This window comes from Artemia franciscana, chromosome 16 (assembly GCF_032884065.1).
Source record: "Artemia franciscana chromosome 16, ASM3288406v1, whole genome shotgun sequence".
NCBI lineage: Eukaryota > Metazoa > Arthropoda > Branchiopoda > Anostraca > Artemiidae > Artemia > Artemia franciscana.
The window spans coordinates 27738795-27763324 of NC_088878.1; the positions used below are offsets into that span (position 1 = coordinate 27738795).

The window sequence follows — 24530 nt, forward strand, 5'->3', positions numbered from 1 at the left end:
TTATTGAGAAGAATAAAAACATATCAGTAATAAAAAATATCTGTAAAAACCCAGGCTTTTTACCTGATATATTCAATATTGAGGATGTAAACAACTTAGAAACATGAAAAAAACTCAGACACTAAAGAAGGCTTTAGATAAAATGCGCGATAGTCAAGAATCGGATGAAACTAAAGATGCATTTAAGCAATTAAATTTGTCAAAAGAAGGAAATTTAACAATGGAAGGGGTCATAAAGGAGACAAAACTTGAAGACACTCCTCTTTTGGGATTTGCATTGTCCATATTTGACAAGGATAAGAATAATATTTTTGATTTAAATGAATTTAAGGTTTTGTACGGTACAATTTTGTCCCGAGCTGCTTATTATGTTTACCAGGTATTCGGTTTTGATCGTGACGACATTATTTCATTTTTGGATACATTCCATCTTTGTGAAAAGATTCCAAAGAAGAAGGTAGGGATAGACATAAAGGAGAAGTTAAAGCTAGAAATTGGAGAAATAATTGCTTAAAAGGGAAGTTGTAATCCCAAAGATTTTGAGGTATTATTCGAGGAAAAGAAAAGGAGAACACAGTTTGGACACAAGGAGAACACAGGAGAAGATATAGAACCCATCTTGTTTGAAAATGTAAATAAAAATAAAGATGAAGACGTTGAAAGAAACTATACAAAAATAAAGAATAGAAATATGGTAGAGTTAGTCTTAGCTGAAGTAGCTTTACAATGACTATATGGTTTTTTATTTGAGCATTAAAACCACATTTGTAACCAACAACCTGAGAGTTCTAAAATACTAATTCTGAAGTGTTAAAACGTTTTGTCAAATGAATTTTCATTTTGTTCCTATTTTTCATTATTACTCCATTTTCTGTTTTTTTTTTAACAGATTTTCAAATAAATAAAATAGTTAAGCCGACTTCTAGCAAATAGTATCGGAAAGAAGAAACATGTTAGCGCTAGTCGTGGCTGGAGTAGGAGTACACTGATTTTTTCCTTCTCTGCTTCAACATTGAGCCAATATCTGCAACCGACCCCCTCCGAGCACTTGAGCATTGATGTTGATGTAGTTAAAATACCTTAAGGGAATATTAAACAACTAAATTGTCAATTTAGAATTCCAGAATGGAATATTAGCATTAAATTCCTAATCAACATCCTCAAAATCCCTAAATATCAGCTTGGGTAGAAATTCAATATCTTTAGAAATCAGCTTTGATTTTGGACAATGATTAGTTGTTAGCACATTTTACCCTTTCGGGTTGTTACTCAAGAATTCTGTTAGCTTTCAATAGCAGAGAGTTTGTTCATTCGCGAATTTAGTGGTTGCATGAGAGTTATAGCCTACACAGTGACTTGATTTTCAACAAATATAAAAGTTAGCTTTCAATAGTAGAGTAGAGAGTTTGTCCATTCGTGAATTTAGTGGTTGCATGAGAGTTATACACAGAAACTTGCTTTTCAACAGATATAAAAGGGTCAGCTATCCTAAATTTTCTAACATGGTAAGAATTACATGTAGGGAAAGTAGAAGATATGTACAAAAGGAAATAAAACTGTATTTAATTCCGACTTATCCATTTTAGTGAACACTTTCCAAAACAGCGCTGTGAATAAACAATACGGTTGAGCAACTGCGTTAACAAGATTTAAAAGAAGACTTTGGCTGATGCTTAGCGTATTTATTACAAAAGAAACCCCGCACTCGGTGTTTGGTGTGTGCTATAAGGATTTGCCGTTTGTGCTGTATTGACAAAACAATGGGGAGATCGAGGTAAGTAATGTGATAAATAGCTTAATCGTCCTCTTCCCGAGAGGAATATCTGTTGGCAGCGTGTGCTTCCTGTTGAAGAACGCAACTTGCTGCTTATCAGCATTGAATTCAATACTAAGTTACGCACACTCAGATTTTAGCGATTTAAAAACGTCGTTAATGCGCTGGATAGTACAGTTTAAGTTCAAAATGTTTCCTGCCTAACCTAAAACAACGCTTTGTGTAAAAACCATATTTATCCCAATGGTATAATTTACTATCCTTGTCCCGAGGCTTCAGGGGAGGGTAGTCATCCTAAAAGACATAATTTTCAGACCCTTCAACTACGTTGAACAAAATGACTTTATAAAGATTTTGATCCGAAGGATTTGGGGAAATGATGGGCGTAGGGTCACCCTCCGATAACTTTCGACTATTAAAAAGAGCACTAGCCCTCTCAATTTCCAATCAAATGAGTCCTTTTTGAAGTTTGTATGACAACACTTTCTTTAAAAACGCTATACGCACCCAGGGCATAACTTACAACCTTTGCCCTGAAGGCTGGGGGGGGGGTTAAATAAATAAATAATACATTTTGTGAACATGGTTCTTTACTTAGGCAACGCTATTGCGATACCTATGATATTACCTATATCTATTACCTATACCTGCGATATCAATACGATATTAATATGATGCGATATCAATATGATATTACCTGCGATATCTATTGTGTTGTTCAGGCTTTTTCTATAAAATACTTGTGGAAATCACTTAAGTAGATCGTTAATGCTTTGCTGTTCAAATTCAAATATACAGGGCCTACCTACAAGACCAATTTGGTTTTTTCACTCAGATTAAGAAGATGTTCACTTCGAAGCTTTACTCAGGAAACAGCATGTACTCGTGTTTGCATATAAACTTTCAAATAAATAAAAATAAGTTAAAACCAGCGGTAGACATGAAAACAATTACAATGGTATGAGGATATTATAAGGAAAAGGAAATTCTTACTGACGCTGTTAAAGGTTTTGGAGAAGATTTTTTTTTTCAAATTTTGTTTCCAAGTAGCTTTACCAGTTGACAACAGCTGTGCTATAACTTCAAAATAGCAAAATTGGTACTTGTATGATAAAGCGCCCTACCGCTCAAGTTGGCCATTCATTGAAGCTTTATAAAACTGGTTTGTTTTCGTTAGTTTCTTTCAGCTTAGTGTGAGACAAGACAAAGAGAAGTGACAGAATAAGTGGAAAATATATAATCTGAGGATATATTTGCCCGTTAGCGGAAGTGGGGGTAAAGTAAGAGGACATTGCGAAGTTAGAAAATAATTCTTACTTCATAATATGCAGAATAAATGTAACTAGCTATTAGGCATGCAAACTCGCTATACTTTACCTTCCCTCTCCCTAGTGTACAAATAAATAGCCCATATTTGTTTCTAAAGTATTTTATTTTTATCTTACTTTGGTATATTTTACTAGGACTGAGTGTCAGAGAAACATATTAGAAAAAAATTAGGTAGGGCGTTTATTATACAAATACCGCAAAATTTTATATTCTAGGAAAGAGCAATGGTAAATTCAATATTTTCCTAAACGGTTCAAAATTTTAGTTTCAGTTTATTAATAACGGTTTCAAGCAACAACCCTGTTATTGAAGTTCATAAACATTATTGAAGTTATAAACATTAGTTATGTTTGCTTTAAAAGAGTTTGATTGGTTTTCAATCATAATAAAATACTATTTCTTCTTAATCCCTGTTTTGGCTAAACCTAGTCAGTACATCTTGCAGTGAAGACATAATATATTGTATTTTTTTCAATATTTTATTCATATGATTTGCTCTTTGATTGATTTTACCTGGTTTCGGTAAGTTTTCAAAGAAAGTAAAGAGCTTCATTTAGCCATACTACTATTACTAACAGCTCACTGCGGCACCAACCCGCCTAAGGCCGAAACGGCTAGGCACGCTCCTCTTCCACACCAATCTATTTAAAGACTCCTTCTTTAGACCCTCCCAGGAAGTTCCCATTTCCTTTAAATTTTTCTTTATGGCATCCTCCCACCCCAGATGATGACAAACTGCTTTCCGCAGAACCTTTCCTAGCTATCTCAATATTTCTTTCATTATAGTCTTAAAAAGCAGGATTGAACCCCATTTTTCGTATAGCCTAATTTTTGAAATACGGTCAGTCATCCGCATATTCAGAAAAATCCGAACTTTGAAAAAAACAGCCTGAGCGTCGGCTCAATAGTAACCAAAACTCTAAAAAACTTTAGATGCATGCATTTTTATGCTGATTTTAAATGTATAAGCTTCATCAAGTTTAGTCCAGCCAATCCATAGTTACGAGCCTGACAAAATTTAGTTTATTTTAGAAAATAGGAAGAGACACCCCCTAAAAGTCATAGAATCTTAACAAAAATCACACCATTAGATTCAATGGTTCATAAAACCCTACTGTAGAAGTTTCAAACTCCTACAAACAAAATGTGGAATTTTGCAATTTTTACCAGAAGACCGATCACGGATGCGTGTTTATTTGTTGTTGTTTTCTTTTTCCAGGGGTGATCCTATCAACCAGTAGTCCCAGAATGTTGCGAGAGGGCTCATTCTAATGGAAATCAAAAGTTATAGTGCCCTTTTCATGTGGCCAAAGAAATTGGAGAGCACTTAGGCCCTTTCCATCGCTTTTTTTTTTCGCTGAGTAACCGGATCAAAATTTTGAAATAGCGATTTTGCTCAACATGGTCGATAAACCTAATAATTATGTCTTTCGGGTCGACTTAGTCCCCCACAGTGCTCAGTAGAGGGGTTTCAAGTTACAAACTTTGACCATTGTTTACATATAGTGATGGTTATTGGGAAGTGTACAGACGTTTTCAGGGGGCTTTTTTGGGTTGAGGGGGAGGATGGGTTGGGCAGAAGGGATTACGTGGGAGGATCTTTCCCTGAAGGAATTTATCACGAGGGAAGAGAATTTCCCTGAAAGGGGTGCGGTATTTTCTATCATTATTTAAAAACAATGAGAAAAAATGAAAGTGTCTTTAGCTGGAAGTAAGGAACAGCATTAGAACCTAAAACAAACAGAAATTCTTACGTATATAAGGGAGTTCGTCACTTCCACAATATCTCGCTCTTTACGCTAAAGTTTTTATAGTACTTTCAACTATCAGCCGAAATCAAAACATGGATTAACTCAAAACGTCCAGAAATTATATAAAAAAAACATTTTTTTTTAATTGAAAGTAAGGAGCGACATTAAAACTTAAAACGAACAGAAACTACCCCGTATATGAATGGGGCTGTTCCCTCTTCAACGCTCTGCTCTTTACGCTAAAGTTTTTACTGTTTTAAAAAGTAAAGCTGAGAGAAAGAATCAAACTTTAGCACAAAGAATGAGGCGTTAAAGAGGGAACAGCCCCTTTCATATACGGGCTATTTTCTGTTCGTTTTAAGTTTTAATGTTACTACTTACTGTCAGTTAAAAAAATTGTTTTTTTTTATATTTAATTTGATAAAAGGTTGAACTTACTTCACACTTTGTTTGCAATTTTTACTTTCTGTTACCCATTTTTGTAACGCTAAATATCTTCTAAATTAAAGAATGGTTGACCTATGGCCAAAATTATGGCCCGATTGAGCGTTTGTTTGGTTTTATTGAAAGCTATCAGCTTTTCAATTAGGACTTTGGTAAATATTTGCGACGGGTAAATAAAAACATGCATTTTACAACCAGTTATCAAAGGTCATTTAGTTCCATTTTCAAACTTAAGTAAAAGCATTTTATTGTGTCTGTATCATTCTGCTATATGTGTATGTTATAATTAAATCTCAACATGGTAGAAATGTTCTAACCTTGGACAGCGTCGAGTATATTTCCAATAATAGTTTGAATGGCTCCATCTTATGGAGAACTTAAACTATTTTATAATCAAAATATATGCTTTTGAGCACGTATTTAACAAATTTCTAGTCCAGACAGTAAGAAATTAAGTATCACTTTTGGATCTATTTAAGGGCCTTAAATTAGATTTTTAAGCAAAATGAGAAAGAGTATAAAAAAACATGAAGTATTGTGTTCACCTTGTCAATAAGCTAGTAAAGGAAGCATCTCCGAGGTTTTTTTCTAAAGAATTTCTAGTTTGGGAATTAGTCACTATCTTGAGTTTTAGCTGAGCTAGGTTAACAGAACTCTCAAGAATGCCTCAAGAGGCTCCTCCTGGACTGATACTTTGAAGCATCTGTATTCAGGCAACCTCATCTCCATTCAGGCGGCACTGACATTAGTTAAGATTTATCATACTTTTTGTTATAAAATTGAAACATTGCAAAGCAAATCTTAAGCTCTAATGAGACACAAGGAAAGCAATTAGAGCCTCATATATTTCCTCAATTCCAACTTACAAGATATTAAAGATGTACCTTAAATAACAATCACCAGGAAGATAATTGGGTGATGACCCAATTATTTAATGTTTTTACCGGTGGTGGTGTGTGTAAACTTTATTTCCTGTTTGAGTCTCAATTCAGCTTCCAGTCAACACGGGTCAAATCTTTGTTGACCCCAACTTTTAAAAAATCTGGAGCGGGTACCTGTACTGTCTTTTCTTTCAACCCGCTCCACAGTGGAAAAAGTCTCACACAAAATTTTTTTGCTGCTCTCTCTGAGACCAGAACAGATAGCGCTTATGACTGTGGCCTCTAGTACAGCTCATGAGAAGAATGGTAAAAAATTTTTCACTACCCTGGAGTTAAGCATCTTTTGAGGGGTTTTACATCACCCCTCTTCCATTGATACAAGGTAAAACTCAGAGGTAATAAGACGAAAAACATTTGTATATATTCGCTTCGGTCCTTATTTTCACTTTTCAACGAGAATCAGAAACAAGAATTGGCTGCGTTCGTCTTTTACTAGGTTGCAGCTGTCGCTGCAACGTCGATCTTACACACGAACGCTTTTTGTAAAAAATAGGCTTTATTTTACAAATAGTTGTTTTTACTTACAAAAGTGACTAGATGTGGTAATCTTCTTTAAAACGAACCACTAATCTCTCTATGATGTTCTGATAGCCCACTAGCCCGTGTGAAAAAATAAAAGAAAAAAAGAGAGACACATCAGTACTGCAAGAAACAAAAATAATTTTACTGGTAGCTCAAGGTGTAAGCCTTAAGACACTAGCTTCGTTGCCTGGTTAGCATTATTGTTCTTTCATAAGGCTCCAGACACAAATTCGGCTTAACCTAACTGCAAGTAGCTTTGTTAGAACTGAGAAAAAAAACCCAACTAACTATTGATAGTACAAACTCTTCCTAATCAAGTTGTTTTCATTAAAGTTCATTTTCTTATTCTATTTTATTCCGAAAATTGTGCGAAAGCACAGGATGTTTGGCCCCCAGTCCCCCATTGCACTTCATGGCTGAAGGGCCAAGAAACGGAGATCAGCACCGCTCGTAGGGACTGTAAAGTCCCTACCTTTTAGGTCTGGGGGCTTTTTAGGTCCTGATCCTTTTTAGGTCTGTTGCAAAGTAGAGTCCTATATAATATTAATTTAACTATCTAGAATATAGATAAATAAGTTGGGGGGGGGGGGAGGTAATTAAAGAACGAAGAAAAAAACATAATTCCGAGGAATTCATCAGAATTGCTAAAACCCCGCGCCAAATTAATCATACTAATGTCCAATCGCCAAAACTAACCAGTGGCTTCCAACGCCACAAGTATTTTGTGTGGTGATTCGTAAGCTACTTACCTGGGAAGCTGGTTCCTAAGGAAACAAGGCATATAGCTGTAATGCTGTCTTGAAGGCCAATGCAGCATCCAAAATGACGGGCAATGTCACCTATTATGGTAGTTATTACACCAACAGCTATGATGGAAACCAAGAAACAAAGGTAACCGCCATCTATTTCTGCAAGGAAAACAACTTGGTAGCTTTAGAAATACATCTAAAGATATCTGACTGATTCAGAAGGATTCGTTAGTATTTTAAAAGTACGTTGGTAGTTTTAATATCCCTTGTCTGGAAATCTGTGAATACAAAACCTCCACAATACATAATTTTTGTCATGCATTGTAATCTGGGTCAACCGAAAGAAGGACATTCTTGTTTTGGATTAACGTAAAAAAAAATCAACTAAAGAAACTTTTCAAAGAAACGAACAGAGCTACAATAAACCAAGTGACGGACAATCATTTAATAAATAGCTTTTCAGTCGTAAAAATAGCAAAAACCATCATCAATAAATAAATGGAATCCAAAATGAACAAAAAATTACAATAAATAACCGGGTCAAATTCAAAACGACCAGTAACTAAGTGGAGTAGGGATAAGGAATCCCGTGCTTTATGAGGACCAGAAAATAACTTTTACTTTACTGAAACCAATCCTTATGTCACGCTATGTGTTTTCATTTCTGATATTGAAAAATACACCAATATTATTAAGATTAATGAAAAAATAAATGAATGTGAACTCGCAGTTTAATATATAGATACTTGCAAACAACAGTTCAATATGTTGGAGCAAATCCTTTTTGTGACAGTGAAACAACAACGAAATTTCTGAATATTTCGATCACATATACAGTGACTATCTTCAGCAGATAAATTGTAAAATATCTCTGAAGACAGCCACTGTATGTGTGACCGACATATCCAGAGATACTTTGTTGTTTCTATGTCAAATAAAAGATTTGTCTCGCTTGAACTGTTATTTGTGCGTCATGCAAAGGCAGTGTTTTCTTCAAAAGTACCTATATAATATAGCCTACATACTGATATTTGTTTCTGAAAGTATTAATAAGCATAGATTTTGAAAATTAAAAAAAGGAACTAAATTTAACAATGAGATTTGTTTCAATTAAAGCGCAATTTTATGTTCTGGCACTTTAGGGGAAGTGCCAGGTCCTCTCAGTTTCTGCTTGTTTTGAGTTTAGCCTAGTTGTATTTTAATTATTCACTGATGATGGTTTATGCTTTTTTAGTTCTGAAAAATGATTTGACTGTGCTTTGGCTTATCTTTGGTTTAATGTAATTCGTTACTTTTTTAAGACTAGTGTTAGTTGTGGTAGCTATTTTGAATCTTTGGTTTAAACCATAATGACCCCATGAAAGGTTCAAGTTAGGAATGTTAATATTTCTCGTTTCACAGAATGAAATCCTGAGAAAACCTGGAGAAAACGGTTTTCTCCCTGGAAGAAGTCCTAGAGAAAACTAAGATGCTGTGAAAATAAATAAGAAAGAAAAGAACGTGCAGAATAAGTCATACAATTTTATTTTTTTAGAAATATGAGGGAGGGGTTCTGGAGTAATATTTTACAGTAGCCAACAGAATGTCTATAGTTCTTAAGCGTAAACCGACCTCTTATATCTGTACATACAAGAAAACATCACTCAAACAGTCCTAAGAAATTTCATTTTATTATGCATTATTAGCAGATAAATAAAAATTTTTATTAAAGATACCTAATACAATGAATAAAATGAATAAATACAATGATGGAAAACGCTCGGATTGGTCAGCAGTTCAGTTCTATTTTATTGATAAATTATCAAATAACCAAAAGAAAATACAAAAACTCTGATCTTTTTACTTTATCATAAATCATATTGGGATTAGGAAATTTAAGAAAAACTATAAGTTGGGAAATAGTTACTTCCAATGGTTGTTAAGAGGGAATTGTCTTTTTGTAGATAGTATCAAGCAGTTGGTTTAAAAGGATTTCAAGGTTGGAAAAGTTTTCAGTCACTTTAACTGACAGATCTTTTCGTTTACTTTCCTTGGTACTAGCTACGTTTTTCTTTAAAATAATAGGAATATAATAGAAATATGAAGAGGCCAATTTCACAAAATTAATATATAAATCCATGGCCTACCTTCAGGTGGTACAAAAGCAGCAAATATTTTCCAAGGAACATTGAGAATTCTCAGTACTGCTTTACCCATGTTCAGCTTTTCGTTTTCTTCTTTTAATATGAAAGAATCCTTGAACTGATTAAACCATAATTCAGTTCCGTATTTCAGGGAATGATTTGTCCTTTTCAAGATTGCGTCAACATGGTTCTTAAAAAAAATAAAACTCAATTACAAAGCAGTATTGGCATTTTTAATTAGTAAAAAAAGAACGATCAACTTGCAGTTAATTGATTTCTTTGAGACTAGGTTTCAATCAACAGCTTATCAATAAGAGGTTTACTGAATCCTGCCACACCCTCCACCAATAAATTCAAAAAATTAGTCATCGTTATTCTATTTTAAAAAGTGGTAGCAGTATTTTTTTGCCTACTCAAAATTTTGACCCCCCTCCTATCAAAGGCGGATCCAGGATTATTTTAGCGGGGGTGCAAAATATTTTACTCCGATGAACTTGCGAACAAAGAAATACCAGCAATTTAAAGAGAACTTCAACGATTATACGCCGTAGTTAGGTTGTGGAAATGGTCGTAAATGTAATCTAAAATCTGCTGAGGGTTTAAGTTCTAGTAAAACTGTTGAAATTAAAATGATGTAAAAATATTAATACAAAAAAAGTAAGTTATAGAAACCACCCCGCCATAAAAAATGAAAAGCTGCTTACCCTCTACGAAAAATATGATGTTTAATATGGCAACATGATATTACCCCAAAATCCACCACTACGTTACGGGGGCGTGTGCCCCCCATGCCCCCACCTGGATCCGGCACTACCTCCTATACAAAGCAGCATCAAGCTAAACTGTATGCCACATTTTACTGTTGTTTTCTCTTTTGGCAGAGAGGAAGTGTTGTCAGACGCAGTTAATTCGTATTTTAGTAGCAAAGAATACTGTCAGCAAGCTTTATTCAATGTTTATCAAAGTTAAGCTTTGTTAGTCTTGTTTAGTCTTGAACTAGCTCTCAAAGAGAATACACCTGTTTTAACTTTTGAATTGTTTGAACTTGATTCTTTAACCTTGAATTAATTCAGTGATTACAAAAGTTGTAGAATCTGACACTTTAAATTTTTGTGCACTCAGATTTATAAATTTGGATACGGTAGCCAAGTGTGATGTGTGGAGAAAATTGGATTGTATTTGTGGATGGCGTTCTGGATATCTGAGTACGATGGTTAAAAATCAGCAGGTCTCCGTGGTCCATCAGGCCACCGACAAATAAGATGATTGCCACTGCCATCCGTGGGCTTGCCCACATAAAGATGAGTTTCTTTTTGTCTCTGTCTGATGTTAATCAAATTCTAATTTTATTGATTTTTTATGTTTATTCTTGCTTTCATGGATTCGGCTAACATTAAAGTCGAAGATCTGTTCGTTGCCAAATTTACGGGTTATCTCCTATGGCCGGTTCAAATCCGAGCAGGAATGAAGACAAATACCAGAGACAGCGAATTGTTTTTTCTTTGCTATGGCAAAAACCACAACCGTCATGTTCTATCCGTCAAGGGTTTACTTAAATTTTATGGCAATGAGAAGAAAGCATTAACAAAGAAAATTAAGGGAGTTAATCATGGGTTTGCAGAGCTTAAGAATCATCCTGATGTCTACCAACAGTTTCTAAAACAAGGGAAAGATTCGGTAGCGAATAGCCTACCCTCAGGTCCCACTCCTAATCTCCGTATACTAGTAGTGGTTACAGAGAATGAACTTGGTTCTACAAAACAAAATCTAGTGGCTACAAAGAAATCGAGACAAAAATTAAAGAAAAGCTGAAAAAATCAACTTTGAAGAATGTAGCTAATTTTCATGCCAAGTTTCTAGTTGAAATAATTGTTTCAGACATCTATGATACAGTACGTTTCGAGTTTTGTCCTAAATTTGAACTGAATGGAAAATATCCAAAAACATGCATGAATATGTATGTTTTTAGATGTCGCCGAAAAATACGGGCCATGAAGCGCGTATTGTTCGTCAAAATGGGTCTAACTAATAGCAAACAGTTCGTGGTAACGAACTGTAGTAAGGAGCGACCCGGCTCAATAGTAACCTAAGACATAGTTCGTGTTCTGCGATTTAGAGTTGGGTCAAATAATTCTCAAAGACCAGATAAAGTTGCTCCTTTTTTTGTCCAGTTTCGATCAAAAGAATTTGCTCGCCATGTGTTCAAACAGTTCGTGTTAACGAACTGTAGTGAGGAGTGACACGGCGCAATAGTAACCGAAACTCTAAAAAACAGAATTTTGATACCAATAGTTGCATCAAAAGAACTGCATTTTAATGCTGATTTTAAGTATACAAGTTTCATCAAGTTTAGTCTTATCCATCAAAAGTTACGAGCCTGAGAAAATTTGCCTTATTTTAGAAAATAGAGGGGAACTCCCTCTAAAAGTAATAGAATCTTAACAAAAATCACACCATCAGATTCAACATATCAGAGATCCCTACTGTAGAAGATTAAAGCTCCTATCTAGAAATATGTGGAATCTTGTATATTCTGCCAGAAGACAAATCACAGATGCGTGTTCATTTGTTTGTTTGTTTTTTGTTGTTGTTTTTTTCAGGGGTGATTGTATCAATCCAGTGGTCCTAGAATATCACGAGAGGGATCATACTAGCGGAAACTAAAATTTCTAGTGCCCTTTTTAAGTATCCAAACAACAAGAGTGCACTTAGGCCCCCCTCCCAAGCCCATTTTTCCCAAAGTCACCGGATCAAAATTCTGAGATAGACATTGTATTCAATATAGTCAAAAAACGTAATAACTATATTTGTGGGGACAATTTACTCCCCCACAGTTCCCGTGAGAGGGGCAGCAAGTTGCAAACTTTGACCAGTGTTTACATATAGTAATGGTTATTGGGAAGTGTACAGACATTTTCAGGGGAAATTTTTTAGTTTTGGGGGGTTGAGGGGAGGAAGTTATGTGGGAGGATCTTTTTATGGAGGAATTTGTCATGAGGGAAGATAATTTCCATGAAGGGGGAGCAGGATTCTCTAGCATTATTTAAAAGAACTATGAAAAAATTAACATGAAAATGTTTTTTCAACTGAAAGTAAGGAGCAGCATTAAAACTCAAAACGAACAGAAATTATTACGCATATGAGGGGCTCACCTCTTCCTAATACATTGCTCTTTAAGCTAGAGTATTTTTAGTAATTACAACTATTTATTCTATGGCCTTTGTGACTCAGGGGTGATTCTTAAGGAATTGGGACAAAAGTTAAGCTTTAGTGTAAGAAACGAGGTACTGACGAGGGAGCAAACCCTCTCATATATCTAATACAAACATACAAATATATAAGTTCGTTACGTTAGTTAATTCGCAAGCTACATATATTTTTTACTAATAAAAATGTTCGTAAAAAATTAAAACTTCCAGTAGCCTTTTAAGTAAGCAAAAACTTCGAGGAGAACTAGGCATCCTCCAACGTTCCTCTTTTTTTCAAAATCGTCCGATCAAAACTAAGAGAAGGCCATTTAGCCCAAAAAATTTAATCAGCAATTATCGTTTTAATTATTTATGTGCAGAAAGCCAAAATCAAAGCACGCATTAATTCAAAAACGTTTAGAAATTAAATAAAAAAAACAAGCTTTTTTGACTGAAAGAACGGAGCCACATTAAAACTTAAAACGAGCAGAAATTACTTCGTATATGGAAGGGGCTGTTCCCTCTTCAACGCCCCGCTCTTTACGCTAAAGTTTGACTTTCTCTCAACTCTAATTTTTAAAACAATAAAAAACTTTTAAACCGACCAGATCCGGGGACATTAAAGGGAGCTGGAGGGGGAAGCCGGAATTCTCGGAAAACGTGAAAATCGAGGTACCTTAACAATGGGTGATAGGATCTCAATGAAACTTGATATATAGAAGAATCTTATGTCTCAGATGCTCCATTTTCAATTTGAATCGGATCCGGGGACATAGAGGGTTGGAGGGGGAAACAGAAATCTTGGAAACCGGAAATCTTGGAAAACGCTTTGAGTGGAGATATTGGGAAGAAACTTGACGGGAAGAATAAGCACAAGATATAGATACGAAATTGACATAATTGGTACGGATCCGTTCCCCTTGGGAGAGCTGGGAGTTATTAATTTGTAAAAATTAGAAATATCGAGGTATTTTTAACTTAAGAACGGGTGACCAGATCTTAATAAAATTTGATATTTGGAAGGAACTCATGTCTTGGTGCTCTTATTTCAAATCCCGATCAGATCTGTTGACATTGGGGGGAGCTGGAGGGGGAAACCAGAAATCTTGGAAAATGCTTATAAATGTCGTAGATACGTGACTGGCGTAACCGGACTGGGTCTGCTCTCTTTGAGGGAGTTAGGTGGTGGGGTTCAGTGCTTTGGCGAGTTTTGTGCTTCTGGACGTGCTAGAGCGATGGAAATTGGTAGGTGTGTCAGGGAGCTGTACAAATTGACTTGATAAAGTCGTTTTCACCGATTCAAATATCTGGGGGGCTGAAGGGAGAAGAAAATTTAGAAAAATTGAGGTGTTTGTTAACTTGTGAGTGGGTGATCGGATATTAATGAATTTTGATATTTAGAAGGACGTCGTGACTAAGAGCTCTTATTTCAAATCCCGACCAGCATTAAGCCTCTGATTTTCCTTTTCAAGCAAACTATAGATTCGACAAAAACAGACACAAACACACAGAGTTGGGCACACAAAGCTCACAAAGATAGGCAAAAACACGGCCAGACAAACAGGCGCGTTTAGAGAGGGAGCAAAACCCAGAGAGTCAGTCACACAAACACATAAAAACAGACAAAGAGACAGGTGAACGCACAGACAGACACACACAGGAACACAGCAAACATACAGTCACATACAGCAGCATAATGAGAGAGAGAGAGATATTAAAATACAGTCAGAAACGCAAACACACAAAGACAGAGGCAGAGACAGGCAAGCACCGAGTTTGATACACAGGCATGGTGTAAGAGAGAGAGAAGAGAGAGAGAGAGAGAGAGAGAGAGAGAGAGAGAGAGAGAGAGAGAGAGGGAGAGAGAGAGAGAGAGGGACGGAGAGGGAGAAAGAGAGAGGAGAGAGAGAGAGAGGAGAGAGAGAGAGAGAGAGAGGAGAGAGAGAGAGAGAGTGAGAGAGAGAGAGAGAGAGAGAGAGAGAGAGAGAGACAGAGAGAGAGAGAGAGAGAGAGAGAGAGGGAGGGAGAGGGAGAGAGGGAGAGACAGAGAGAGAGGGAGAGAGAGAGAGAGAGGGAGAGAGAGAGAGAGAGAGAGAGAGAGAGAGGAGAGAGAGAGAGAGAGAGAGAACTTGCAGCAGTCCAGATAGGCAAACAGTTTTAGGTAGAAAAAGGTCTTCTTTTAGATTAGAATTATATTAAATTAGAATGCCATTACTTCTTTTTTCTCTGTATTTAATTTATTTTGAAGTGTAAGTAAAATATTATAAATTAACTACGTGTTTTCTTTTGTAGGAGTATCCCATGGAGATGACCTTGTTTATCTATTCCAATTTACATCGATATTTAATGAAACAGAAGAACATATGACAGAGAGGGATGGAGAGACAAAACATACACAAACACACAACGTCAGACACAAAAAAAAAGAAAGACACAGAGACAGACAAAGACACAAGGAAGGTGATAGAGCCAAAAAACAAACACTAATGCACAGAGTCAGACAAACACAAATTCAGATACAAAAGAACAGTGAGAGAGAGAGAGAGAGTCCAAAACACCCACAAACACACAGAGACGGACAAAAACAAAGGCACGGTTAGAGAGAGAGAGAGAGAGAGAGAGAGAGAGAGAGAGAGAGAGAGAGAGAGAGAGAGAGAGAGAGAGAGAGAGAGAGAGACAAAAAACACACAAAAAATAAAGATTCAGACACACAATTGGTGACAAAGAGACTAACAAACGCACTCAGACACACAGGCACTATGTAAGGGAGACAAAAACACACTCAAACACACAGAATCCCACGGAAAATCACAGAAAGATAGACACAGGGACAGGCAAACACAAAGGCATGCTGAGAGAGAGAAACAAAACACACACAAAAATAAAGAGTCAGACACACAAAGACACAAAGACTGACAAAGAGACCGACAAACGCAGTCAGACACACAGGCAGCGTAAAAGAAAGACAAAAACACACACAAAGACAGGCACAAAGAAAGTTGAACATACACTTACTCACAGAGGCATGGTGACAGAAAGACAAAAACACAAGCAAACACACAGATTCAAACGCACAAGGACAGACACAGTAACAGGCAAACACAATGTCACACACACATGCATAGTGAGAGAGAGAGGCAATATGAGAGAGAGAGAGAAAGAGAAAGAGAGACACAAAAACACGCAGAGTTAGACAAAAAACGACTAAGTTGGACACAGAGACAGGCAAACACACAGTCAAATGTAGAGGCAAAATGAGAGAGAGAAAGAGAGAGAGAAAAGACACACTCACACACACAGAATCAGACACACAAACGCGCAAAAGCAGAAATAGAGACATGCACACACAGATTTATTCTAAAAACTGACAAAGGCAGAGATAAAGAAAAGCTTAAACACAGTCACTTACATGCACGTTGAGAGAGAGAGAGAGAGTGAGAGAGAGAGAGAGAGAGAGAGAGAGAGAGAGAGAGAGAGAAATAAAGAGAAATACACAGAGTCTGAAACAAAAACACTTCATTGAAACTAACCTAACCTAGCCTAATCTACCGTGTGTAGGTTATGTCGGTTAGGTTAACCTAACCTAGTAGCGTGTATTTAAAAGGATTAATCCACTAAACATATATATTTATGCAAGTTTTTATCTCTCTTTCACTCTGCCTGTGTGTCTGACTGTGTGTTTGCCTGTCTCTGTGTTTGTCTTTGTGCGTTTTCGTGTCTGAATTTTTGTGTTTGTGTGTTTTTGTTTCTCTCTCTTTCTTTCTCTCACCGTGCCTGCGTGTCTGAATCTGTGTTTGCCTGTCTCCGTGTCTGTCTTTCAATGTTTGTCTGTCTGACTGTGTGTTGCCTGTCTCTGTGTCTGTTTTTTTTTGTTTGGTGTCAGAATTTGTGTGTTTTTGTGTTTTTACCTCTCTCTCTAACCGTATTTGATCGTCTGATAGTGACTTTAACTGTCTCTGAGCCTGTCTTTGTGTGTTTCTGTATGTTTTGTCTCTCTCTCACTGTCCCTATGTGTCTGAATGTGTGTTTGCATGTCTTTGTGTCTATCTTTGCTTGTTTATGTGTCTGACTCTGTGTATTTGTGTATGTTTTTCTCAGTCTTTCACCTGCGCGTGTCTTACTATGCGTTTGCCTCTCTCTGTGTTCGTCTTTGAGTGTTTGGTTGTCTGAGTTCATATAATTTTCTCTTACTGTCCTTTATTTTTTGTATGTTTTTCTCACTCTCTCACCGTACCTTCGTGTGTCTTACTTTACATTTGCATGTCTCTGTGTCCGTCTTTGAGTGTTTGGTTGTCTAACTCTGTGCATTTTTTCTCTCACTGTCTCAACGTATCTGTGTGTCTGACTGTGTGTTTACCTGTCTCTATGTCAGTCTTTGTGTGTTTGTTCGTCTGACTTTGTTTTCTGTGCATGTTTTTGCTTCTCTTTCACTGCACCTATGTTTCTGACTGTGCGTTTTTCTGTCTCCATATCTGTCCTTCTATTTATGTTTGTCTGACTTTGTGTGTTTGTTTCTTCGTGTTTATGTGTTTTTGTTTCTTTTTCATCTTGTTTGTTTGTCTTATTGTATGTTTGCCTGTCTCTGTGTCTCTCTTTGTATGTCTGACTCTAAGTTTGTGTGTGGCTCTCTCTCTCTCTCTCTCTCTCTCTCTCTCTCTCTCTCTCTCTCTCTCTCTCTCTCTCTGTCTTTCTCTTTGTCTCACCGTACCTGTGTGTCTGAATATGTTTTTATATGTATATTTGTCTATCTTTGTGTGTTTTTGTGTGAGACGCTGTGTTGTATCTGAAAGTTCCTTTTCTTGTATGTCTGACTTTTGAATAAACCTTCTAAGGGTTGGAGTTTTATGCTTACCCTAGAAATAATGGAAACATACCAAAGAAATTTAATACAATATTTTGATTGAAATAGTGGCATGTGGAATATCATCATAAAAAAAATGAATGGTTTTAATCAATCTCATAAAATACTTCATCAGATTTTCTCCTGAGGTGTCAAATATTCCATTTTGGGTTCATACACAACTTTTAACAACCACCCCTTACATTTCATCATTGATGTTATCGGGTTCAGGGACTGTATCAGTTGGGACTGCGTTTATGTGTCTCTCTCTCAACGTGCCTGTAAGTGACTGTGTGTGCCTTATATGTCAGTTTTTAGAATAAAACTGCGTATGCCTGTCTCTATTTCTGCCTTTGCGCGTTTGTGTATCTGATTCGGTGTGTGTGAGTGTGTCTTTTTTCTCTCCCTTTCTCTCTCTCATTTTGCCTCTACATTTGACTGTGTGTTTGCCTGTCTCTGTGTCCAAACTTAGTGTATTTTTTGTCTAACTCTACGTGTTTTTTTTTTCTCTCTCTCTCTCTCTCTCTTTAACCGTGCCTTTGTTTTTGTCCGTCTCTGTGTGTTTGTGGGGGTTTTGGACTCTCTCTCTCTCACTGCTCTTTTGTATCTGACTGTGTGATTGCCTGTCTCTGTGTTTTTCTTTGTGTTTGTCTGACTCTGTGTATTAGTGTTTGTTTTTTGGCTCTGTCACCTTGCTTGTGTCTTTGTCTGTCTCTGTGTCTTTTTTTGTATGTTTTCGTGTCTGACGTTGTGTGTTTGCGTATGTTTTGTCTCTCCATCCCTCTCTATCCCCCCTCTCTCCTTCTCCTTCCCTCTCTTTCTCACACCATGCCTGTGTATCAAACTCGGTGTTTGCGTCTGTCTGCGTCTCTGCGTCTGTCTTTGTTTGTTTGCGTTTCTGACTGTATTTTAATATGTCTCTCTCTCATTATGCTGGTGTATGTGACTGTATGTTTGCTGTGTTCCTGTGTGTGTCTGACTGTGCGTTCACCTGTCTCTTTGTCTGTTTTTATGTGTTTGTGTGACTGACTCTCTGTGTTTTGCTCCCTCTCTAAACGCGCCTGTTTGTCTGGCCGTGTTTTTGCCTATCTTTGTGAGTTTTCTGTGCCCAACTCTGTGTGTTTGTGTTTGTTTTTGTCGAATCCATAGATTGCTTTAAAAGGAAAATCAGAGGCTTAATGCCGGTCGGGATTTAAAATAAGAGCTCTTAGTCACGACGTCCTTCTAAATATCAAAATTCATTAATATCCGATCACCCACTCGCAAGTTAAAAAACACCTCAATTTTTCTAAATTTCCCTTTCCCTTCAGCCCCCCAGATATTTGAATCGGTGAAAACGACTTTATCAAGTCAATTTGTACAGCTCCCTAACACACCTACCAATTTCCATCATCCTAGCACGTCCAAAAGCACCAAACTCGCCAAAGCACTGAGCCCCACCACCTAACTCCCCCAAAGAGAGCAGACCCAGTCCGGTTACGCCACTCACGTATCTACGACATTTATAAGCATTTTCCAAGATTTCTGGTTTCCCCCTCCAGCTCCCCCCAATGTCAACAGATCTGATCGGGATTTGAAATAAGAGCTCCGAGACATGAGTTCCTTCCAAATATCAAATTTTATTAAGATATGGTCACCCGTTCTTAAGTTAAAAATACCTCAATATTTATTATTTTTCCAAATTAACAACTCCCAGCTCCCCTGAGGAGAACGGATCCGTACCAATTATGTCAATCTCGTATCTTTATCTTGTGCTTATTCTTCCCGTCAAGTTTCATCCCAATTTCTCCACTCTAAGCGTTTTCCAAGATTTCCGGTTTCCAAGATTTATGTTTCCCCCTCCAACCCTCTATGTCCCCAGATCCGATTCAAATTGAAAATGCAGCAACTGAGATATAAGAATCTTCTATATATCAAGTTTCATTGAGATCCTATTACCCATTCTTAAGGTACCTGGATTTTCACGTTTTCCGAGAATTCCAGCTTACCCCTCCAAATCCCTTCAATGCCCCCTGATCTGGTCGGCTTAAAAGTTTTTACTGTGAAAGTATTTTCTGAATCATAACAACATAAATTACATATTGGTGCAGATGAGTAAGGCACTGTTTCAGGCTAAAAAATCTTGAACAAAATATTTCAAACAAAAAAAATCTTGGTAAAAGAAATTCTTGAAGGCAAAAGGAAAAATATAGAAGAAAAAGATATCTCAAAAACAACGCCTTGAAATAAATATTAATCTTGAAGAAAATATCTCAATGAAAAAATACGCCTTGGAGAAAAAAAAACCTTGAAAGAAAAATGAAATCTTGAAAAAAAACATCTCTTGAAATATTACGCAACATCCCACGTGTGCACCATCATAATGTAACACCAACACGTGCGACGTCGTTACCTAACATAACATTTGTGCCGTCATTACGTAACACCCACGTGTTCACCGTCGTCAGTTACAACTGAGAACTCCTCATGGGTGCTGAACTCTAACAACATATCAAGCGAGATTATGTCATTCTAAATAAACCTAACAAGTCGCACGAAATTACGTAGTCCTCAATACATTTAACAAGTAACACAAGAATGTGTCATCATCAATAAATTTAACAAGTCACATACTTCCTACTACGTAACAAACACCTGTACCTTGAAGAAAACAGCCCCCATTCCTTAACAAGCACCTTTATCTTGAGAAGTTCTAAAAAAAATTATTAGGAGCGGGAATCGAAGAAAGTAGTGTGTCATGGAAGAGGATATGGCTATATTGCTAGTATTGCGTGTCGGCATACCAAATGTTTTAGGTCGAGTTATTCTCTATTTTAAGTAGTAAGAGTTGTTTTCTAACTTCACACTGTCCAAATACTTTACCCCCCCCCTCTCTCCAGCCCTAATGTGCAAATATATTGCCCATTTTAAATATTTTCCATCTATTCTGTCAGTTCTCTTCATCTTGTTTCATTCTAAGATGAAAAAAAATGAATGAAAAAAAAAGGTTCTATCATACGTCAATGAATGAACAACTTGAACGATAGGGTGTTCACAAGTACCCATATTTATTTAAATAAAGACTCACCTTAAATTCTCTATTTTCTTTAATACGAATCTGCATTCTCGTTATTTCACCAAGCTGTGGCTTACCATCCAATCTATACTGCGTCTGAATTTTTGAGTTACTTAATTTGAAAAGACCATCTCCTGTAAATAATCTCGTTTTCATGTGAACTAAGGCGATAAAATTTGTTGGAGGAAAGACTTTCACTCCAAAGGATCTGTTAGATAAAAGTGACTCACAAAAAGAAACAAATAACAAGATAGCCAAAAGAACATATTCCCTTCTCTTCGTCTCCAGACAGTCCTTTCAACAACAGATGACTATTAAGAGATTATGAATTGTATATAATAGATAATGTTTGCGGATAAGAATTATTTTGGATTTTGTATCGATCCCTGAGGGATTCCAGAACCTGGATATGTGGTTTTATTATTACAAAGGCTTTTGCTTAGTTAAGTTATGGTGGACTAATTTAATTCAGGCATGTTAAGGGTGGGTTTTGTGGGGTACAGCTAAGCAGACGCGTCTATACTGGGGTTGTTTTTAAACAAAATGCCAAAAATCAAGGAATAACAAGGACGTTCAGTTTTACCTATTTTTACTTCCTTAATACCGTACCAAGTTTTGTAGCAATAGGAGTAGTAATATTGTAGCATTTTCAAACGGTTTGTGGTAACGAACTGTAATAATTAAGAAGTGATGCAGCTAAAGAGTAACCAAAATTCTAAGAAACGGTCTTGGTAAAAATAGGTACATCGAATTTACCAAATTTTGATGATTATTCAAAATATACAGAATTCATGAAGTTTAATGTTACACATCAGTACTTTCAGTACTTCCATACTTCGTAAGTACATCAGTACTTCCCAGTACTATTCAAAAAACTATCCGAAATTTAATTAAAAAAAAAACTTTTTTCAACTAAAAGTAAGGAGCAACATTAAAATTTTAAACGAACAGAAATCATTACGCATATGAGAGTTGTTGGCCCCTGTTCAATACCTCGCCATTTACGCTAAATTTTGACTTTTTGTTGCAGTTATTAAAATGACTCCTATATAATAAGCATTTTTAAAAGTTCTGAAATAAACTTTAGCGTAAAGAGTGAGGTACTGAGGAATAATAATTTCTTTCTTAGCACTGAAAATACTTAACATTTAGTTTCTTAGTGTTTGTAATAATTTCTGTTTGTTTTAAGTTTTAACGTTGCTCCTTACTTTCAGCTGAAAAACTTTTCTTTTATTTAATATTATAGCACACGAGCCTACATGTAGGGTTGTACCAGGGAAGAAGGGGATTACCACGCTCCATTAATTTCTTGCATTCAGATTTTCTTCCAAATATATGCATTTTGGTAAATTTAAATGTTATAAATTGTGCTTCATTTCTCTTCTTTTTTAGTATAAAATTGGGCATTAAATTGAAAATTTTCCCCGCATCACCTCTCCACATCCCACAATTTCAATGAAAAGTATGTTGGTATATCTCTACCTATGGGCCATGAAACTTACCCTTGAAGAATGTTTTTTTCAAATTTTCTAGAGGAAATTCTATTGAATAAAAACTGAGGAAATGAAGTCCCATTCTCACAACTCTGTAAAAGGATAATGAACAGTACTGAGGACAGTATTAGGACTATGCCTCTCTTCTACCCTTACAACGTGGGTATTGTTACGAATACGTGTGAGTAATCTTTAGGGTTCGAAGTTGCAAAAAAAAACTTGGTTTTTCCATAGTACAATTAATTTCATAAATGTTAATACAATATTATTTTAAAAGTTTTTCTTTGACGTGCAATCATAATATATGATAAACTTTCAAAACGCGCCTCATGAGACACAATTGTACGAATTTCTTTTGGATTAAGAAATCAATGACCGATTGGGCAGCTCTAGATGATCCTATTAAAGTTTCAGCCTTTATAAGTGGTGTAATAAATGGTACCAATCAAAAGGGGGCAGGGAGTATATTTGCTCTCCTCTGAGAGAAATTATCCAGCTTCTGAGTCTTGAAAAGCACCGTATTCGGAGTATATCTTCATAAAAGACTCCTTTTCTTTGCATTTTCATTGGAAAATTGAAAAAAATGACGAATTTCACCTCCTTCCTAAATTTCACTTCCCCCTAAATTATCGTATATTGAATACCAACTCGTGGTGCTTATGTTGATACCATGATTAGATTTTCCTGATTTGACTTTATATATGCCTAACAAGTCTTAGTTAGTCCTTAAGGACTAACATCAGAATTCACACCAATCCCTTCAAATAATCAAATTGTTTAGTCGTCTCTCATAATTTGGAACTAGCATTGAGCGGCCCATTTCGTTTAATGTATCACACTTCATTGTAGATTACGAAGAGCATATAGTTTATAGTATATAGAGTTTAAGAAAGGTAATAGGAAGTTACATGAAAACTACAGGTCTTTCTTAATGGAAAATTTGGGAAGCAAAATACTTTTTAAGGTTCTGGAATTTAGGCTAAGAGGTTGGTTAGATAAGGACAAAATACTTAGCCCGATGCAAGGGGGATTCAGATCGACACTCAGCACTGTTGACCATATTTTTACTTTGGATATGATGAGAAGGAAATACGCTAGAGGGAAAAATAAAAATAAGTTTTTTTTATCTGCAAGTAAGGAGCGACATTAAAACTTAAAACGAACAGAAATTATTCCGTAGATTGAAGGGGTTGTCACCTCCTCAACGCCCCGCTCTTTACGCTAAGGTTTGACTCTGTCACAACTCTACTTTTTAAAACATTAAAAAAAACTTTAGCGTAAAGAGCGAGGGCAAATTGCTTTGGATTTGCAAAGCAAATTGCTTTGTAAGGTTCTGGAATTTAAGCTAAGAGATTGGTTAGATAAGGAGAAAATACTTAGCCCGATGCAAGCGGGATCCAGATCGGCATTCAGTATTGTTGACCATATTTTTACTTTGGATATGCTGAGAAGGAAATACGCTAGAGGTAAAAATGGTCGGCTATTCATAGCCTTTTTAGACCTGAAAAGTGTGTTTGACTCTGTAAATAGAATGTTTTTAATTGAAATTCTGTTAGAAATAGGCTTGCTGTCTTGTTCTGTAGCAAGAATAGCAGATATGTATCGAAGGGGGAAATGTGTTGTAAAGGCTATGTGAAAATTTTCAAGGCTGGTTACGTCTCATGTGGGTGTGAATTAATGATGTACTTTATCTCCCAAGCTTTTCTCATTGTATGTTAATGATTTAGACAGTTTTATGAAAATTAATAGAGCCCCTTATGTATCTTTGGATTGGTTTAGGCTATCATGTATGTTATTCGCGGATGACATAGCTCTAGTGGCGGATAGTAGATACAATCTCCAGAAGCAATTAGATATAATAAAAATTATCTTGAAAAGGAGGATTTAGAGCTGAACACTAAGAAGTCAGTAATGTTAGTATTTAGAAGCAAAGGGGCTGTTGATTCTGAGGTTCATTTTAATTTTGGAGGAATGATGTTAGAGGTTAAAGAACAATTTTGTTTTATTTGGGTGTTAAGTTTAGTGCATTAAGGGGGATGTCTAGGCATGTTGAAGATTGTAATTTAAGAGGTAATAGGCTAATAAATATACTTTTGAGAAATAATTTAGGTTAGTTAGCTGAAATGAAGATCTAGAAAAGAGTTTTCCAGACAAAAGTAGCTTCTAGTCCTCATTGGGGTTCTAAGGTTTGGGGTTTTGCTGAAGCAGCTAAGCTAGAAGTAGTTCAGGTAAGATATTTTAAGAGAATCTTAGGTTTGAAGGATTCATTTAGTTCAGTGGTACTGAAAGGAGATTTAGGATTTTTTATCTTAAGGAGTGTT

At 36.2% G+C, this 24530-nt stretch overlaps 1 protein-coding gene across 1 annotated transcript in view; it reads right to left on the reverse strand.

Annotated features, from left to right (window-relative positions):
- Positions 1–24530, reverse strand: part of LOC136037307 (sodium/calcium exchanger 1-like) — a 62461-nt gene that overhangs the window by 20500 nt on the left and 17431 nt on the right. Inside the window, exons 5-7 of the mRNA XM_065719958.1 lie at positions 20729–20850; positions 9637–9823; positions 7511–7669 (exon numbers count right to left, since the gene is read on the reverse strand). Coding sequence (XP_065576030.1) covers positions 7511–7669; positions 9637–9823; positions 20729–20850 — 468 coding nt within the window. The remainder of the gene's footprint in view (positions 1–7510; positions 7670–9636; positions 9824–20728; positions 20851–24530) is intronic.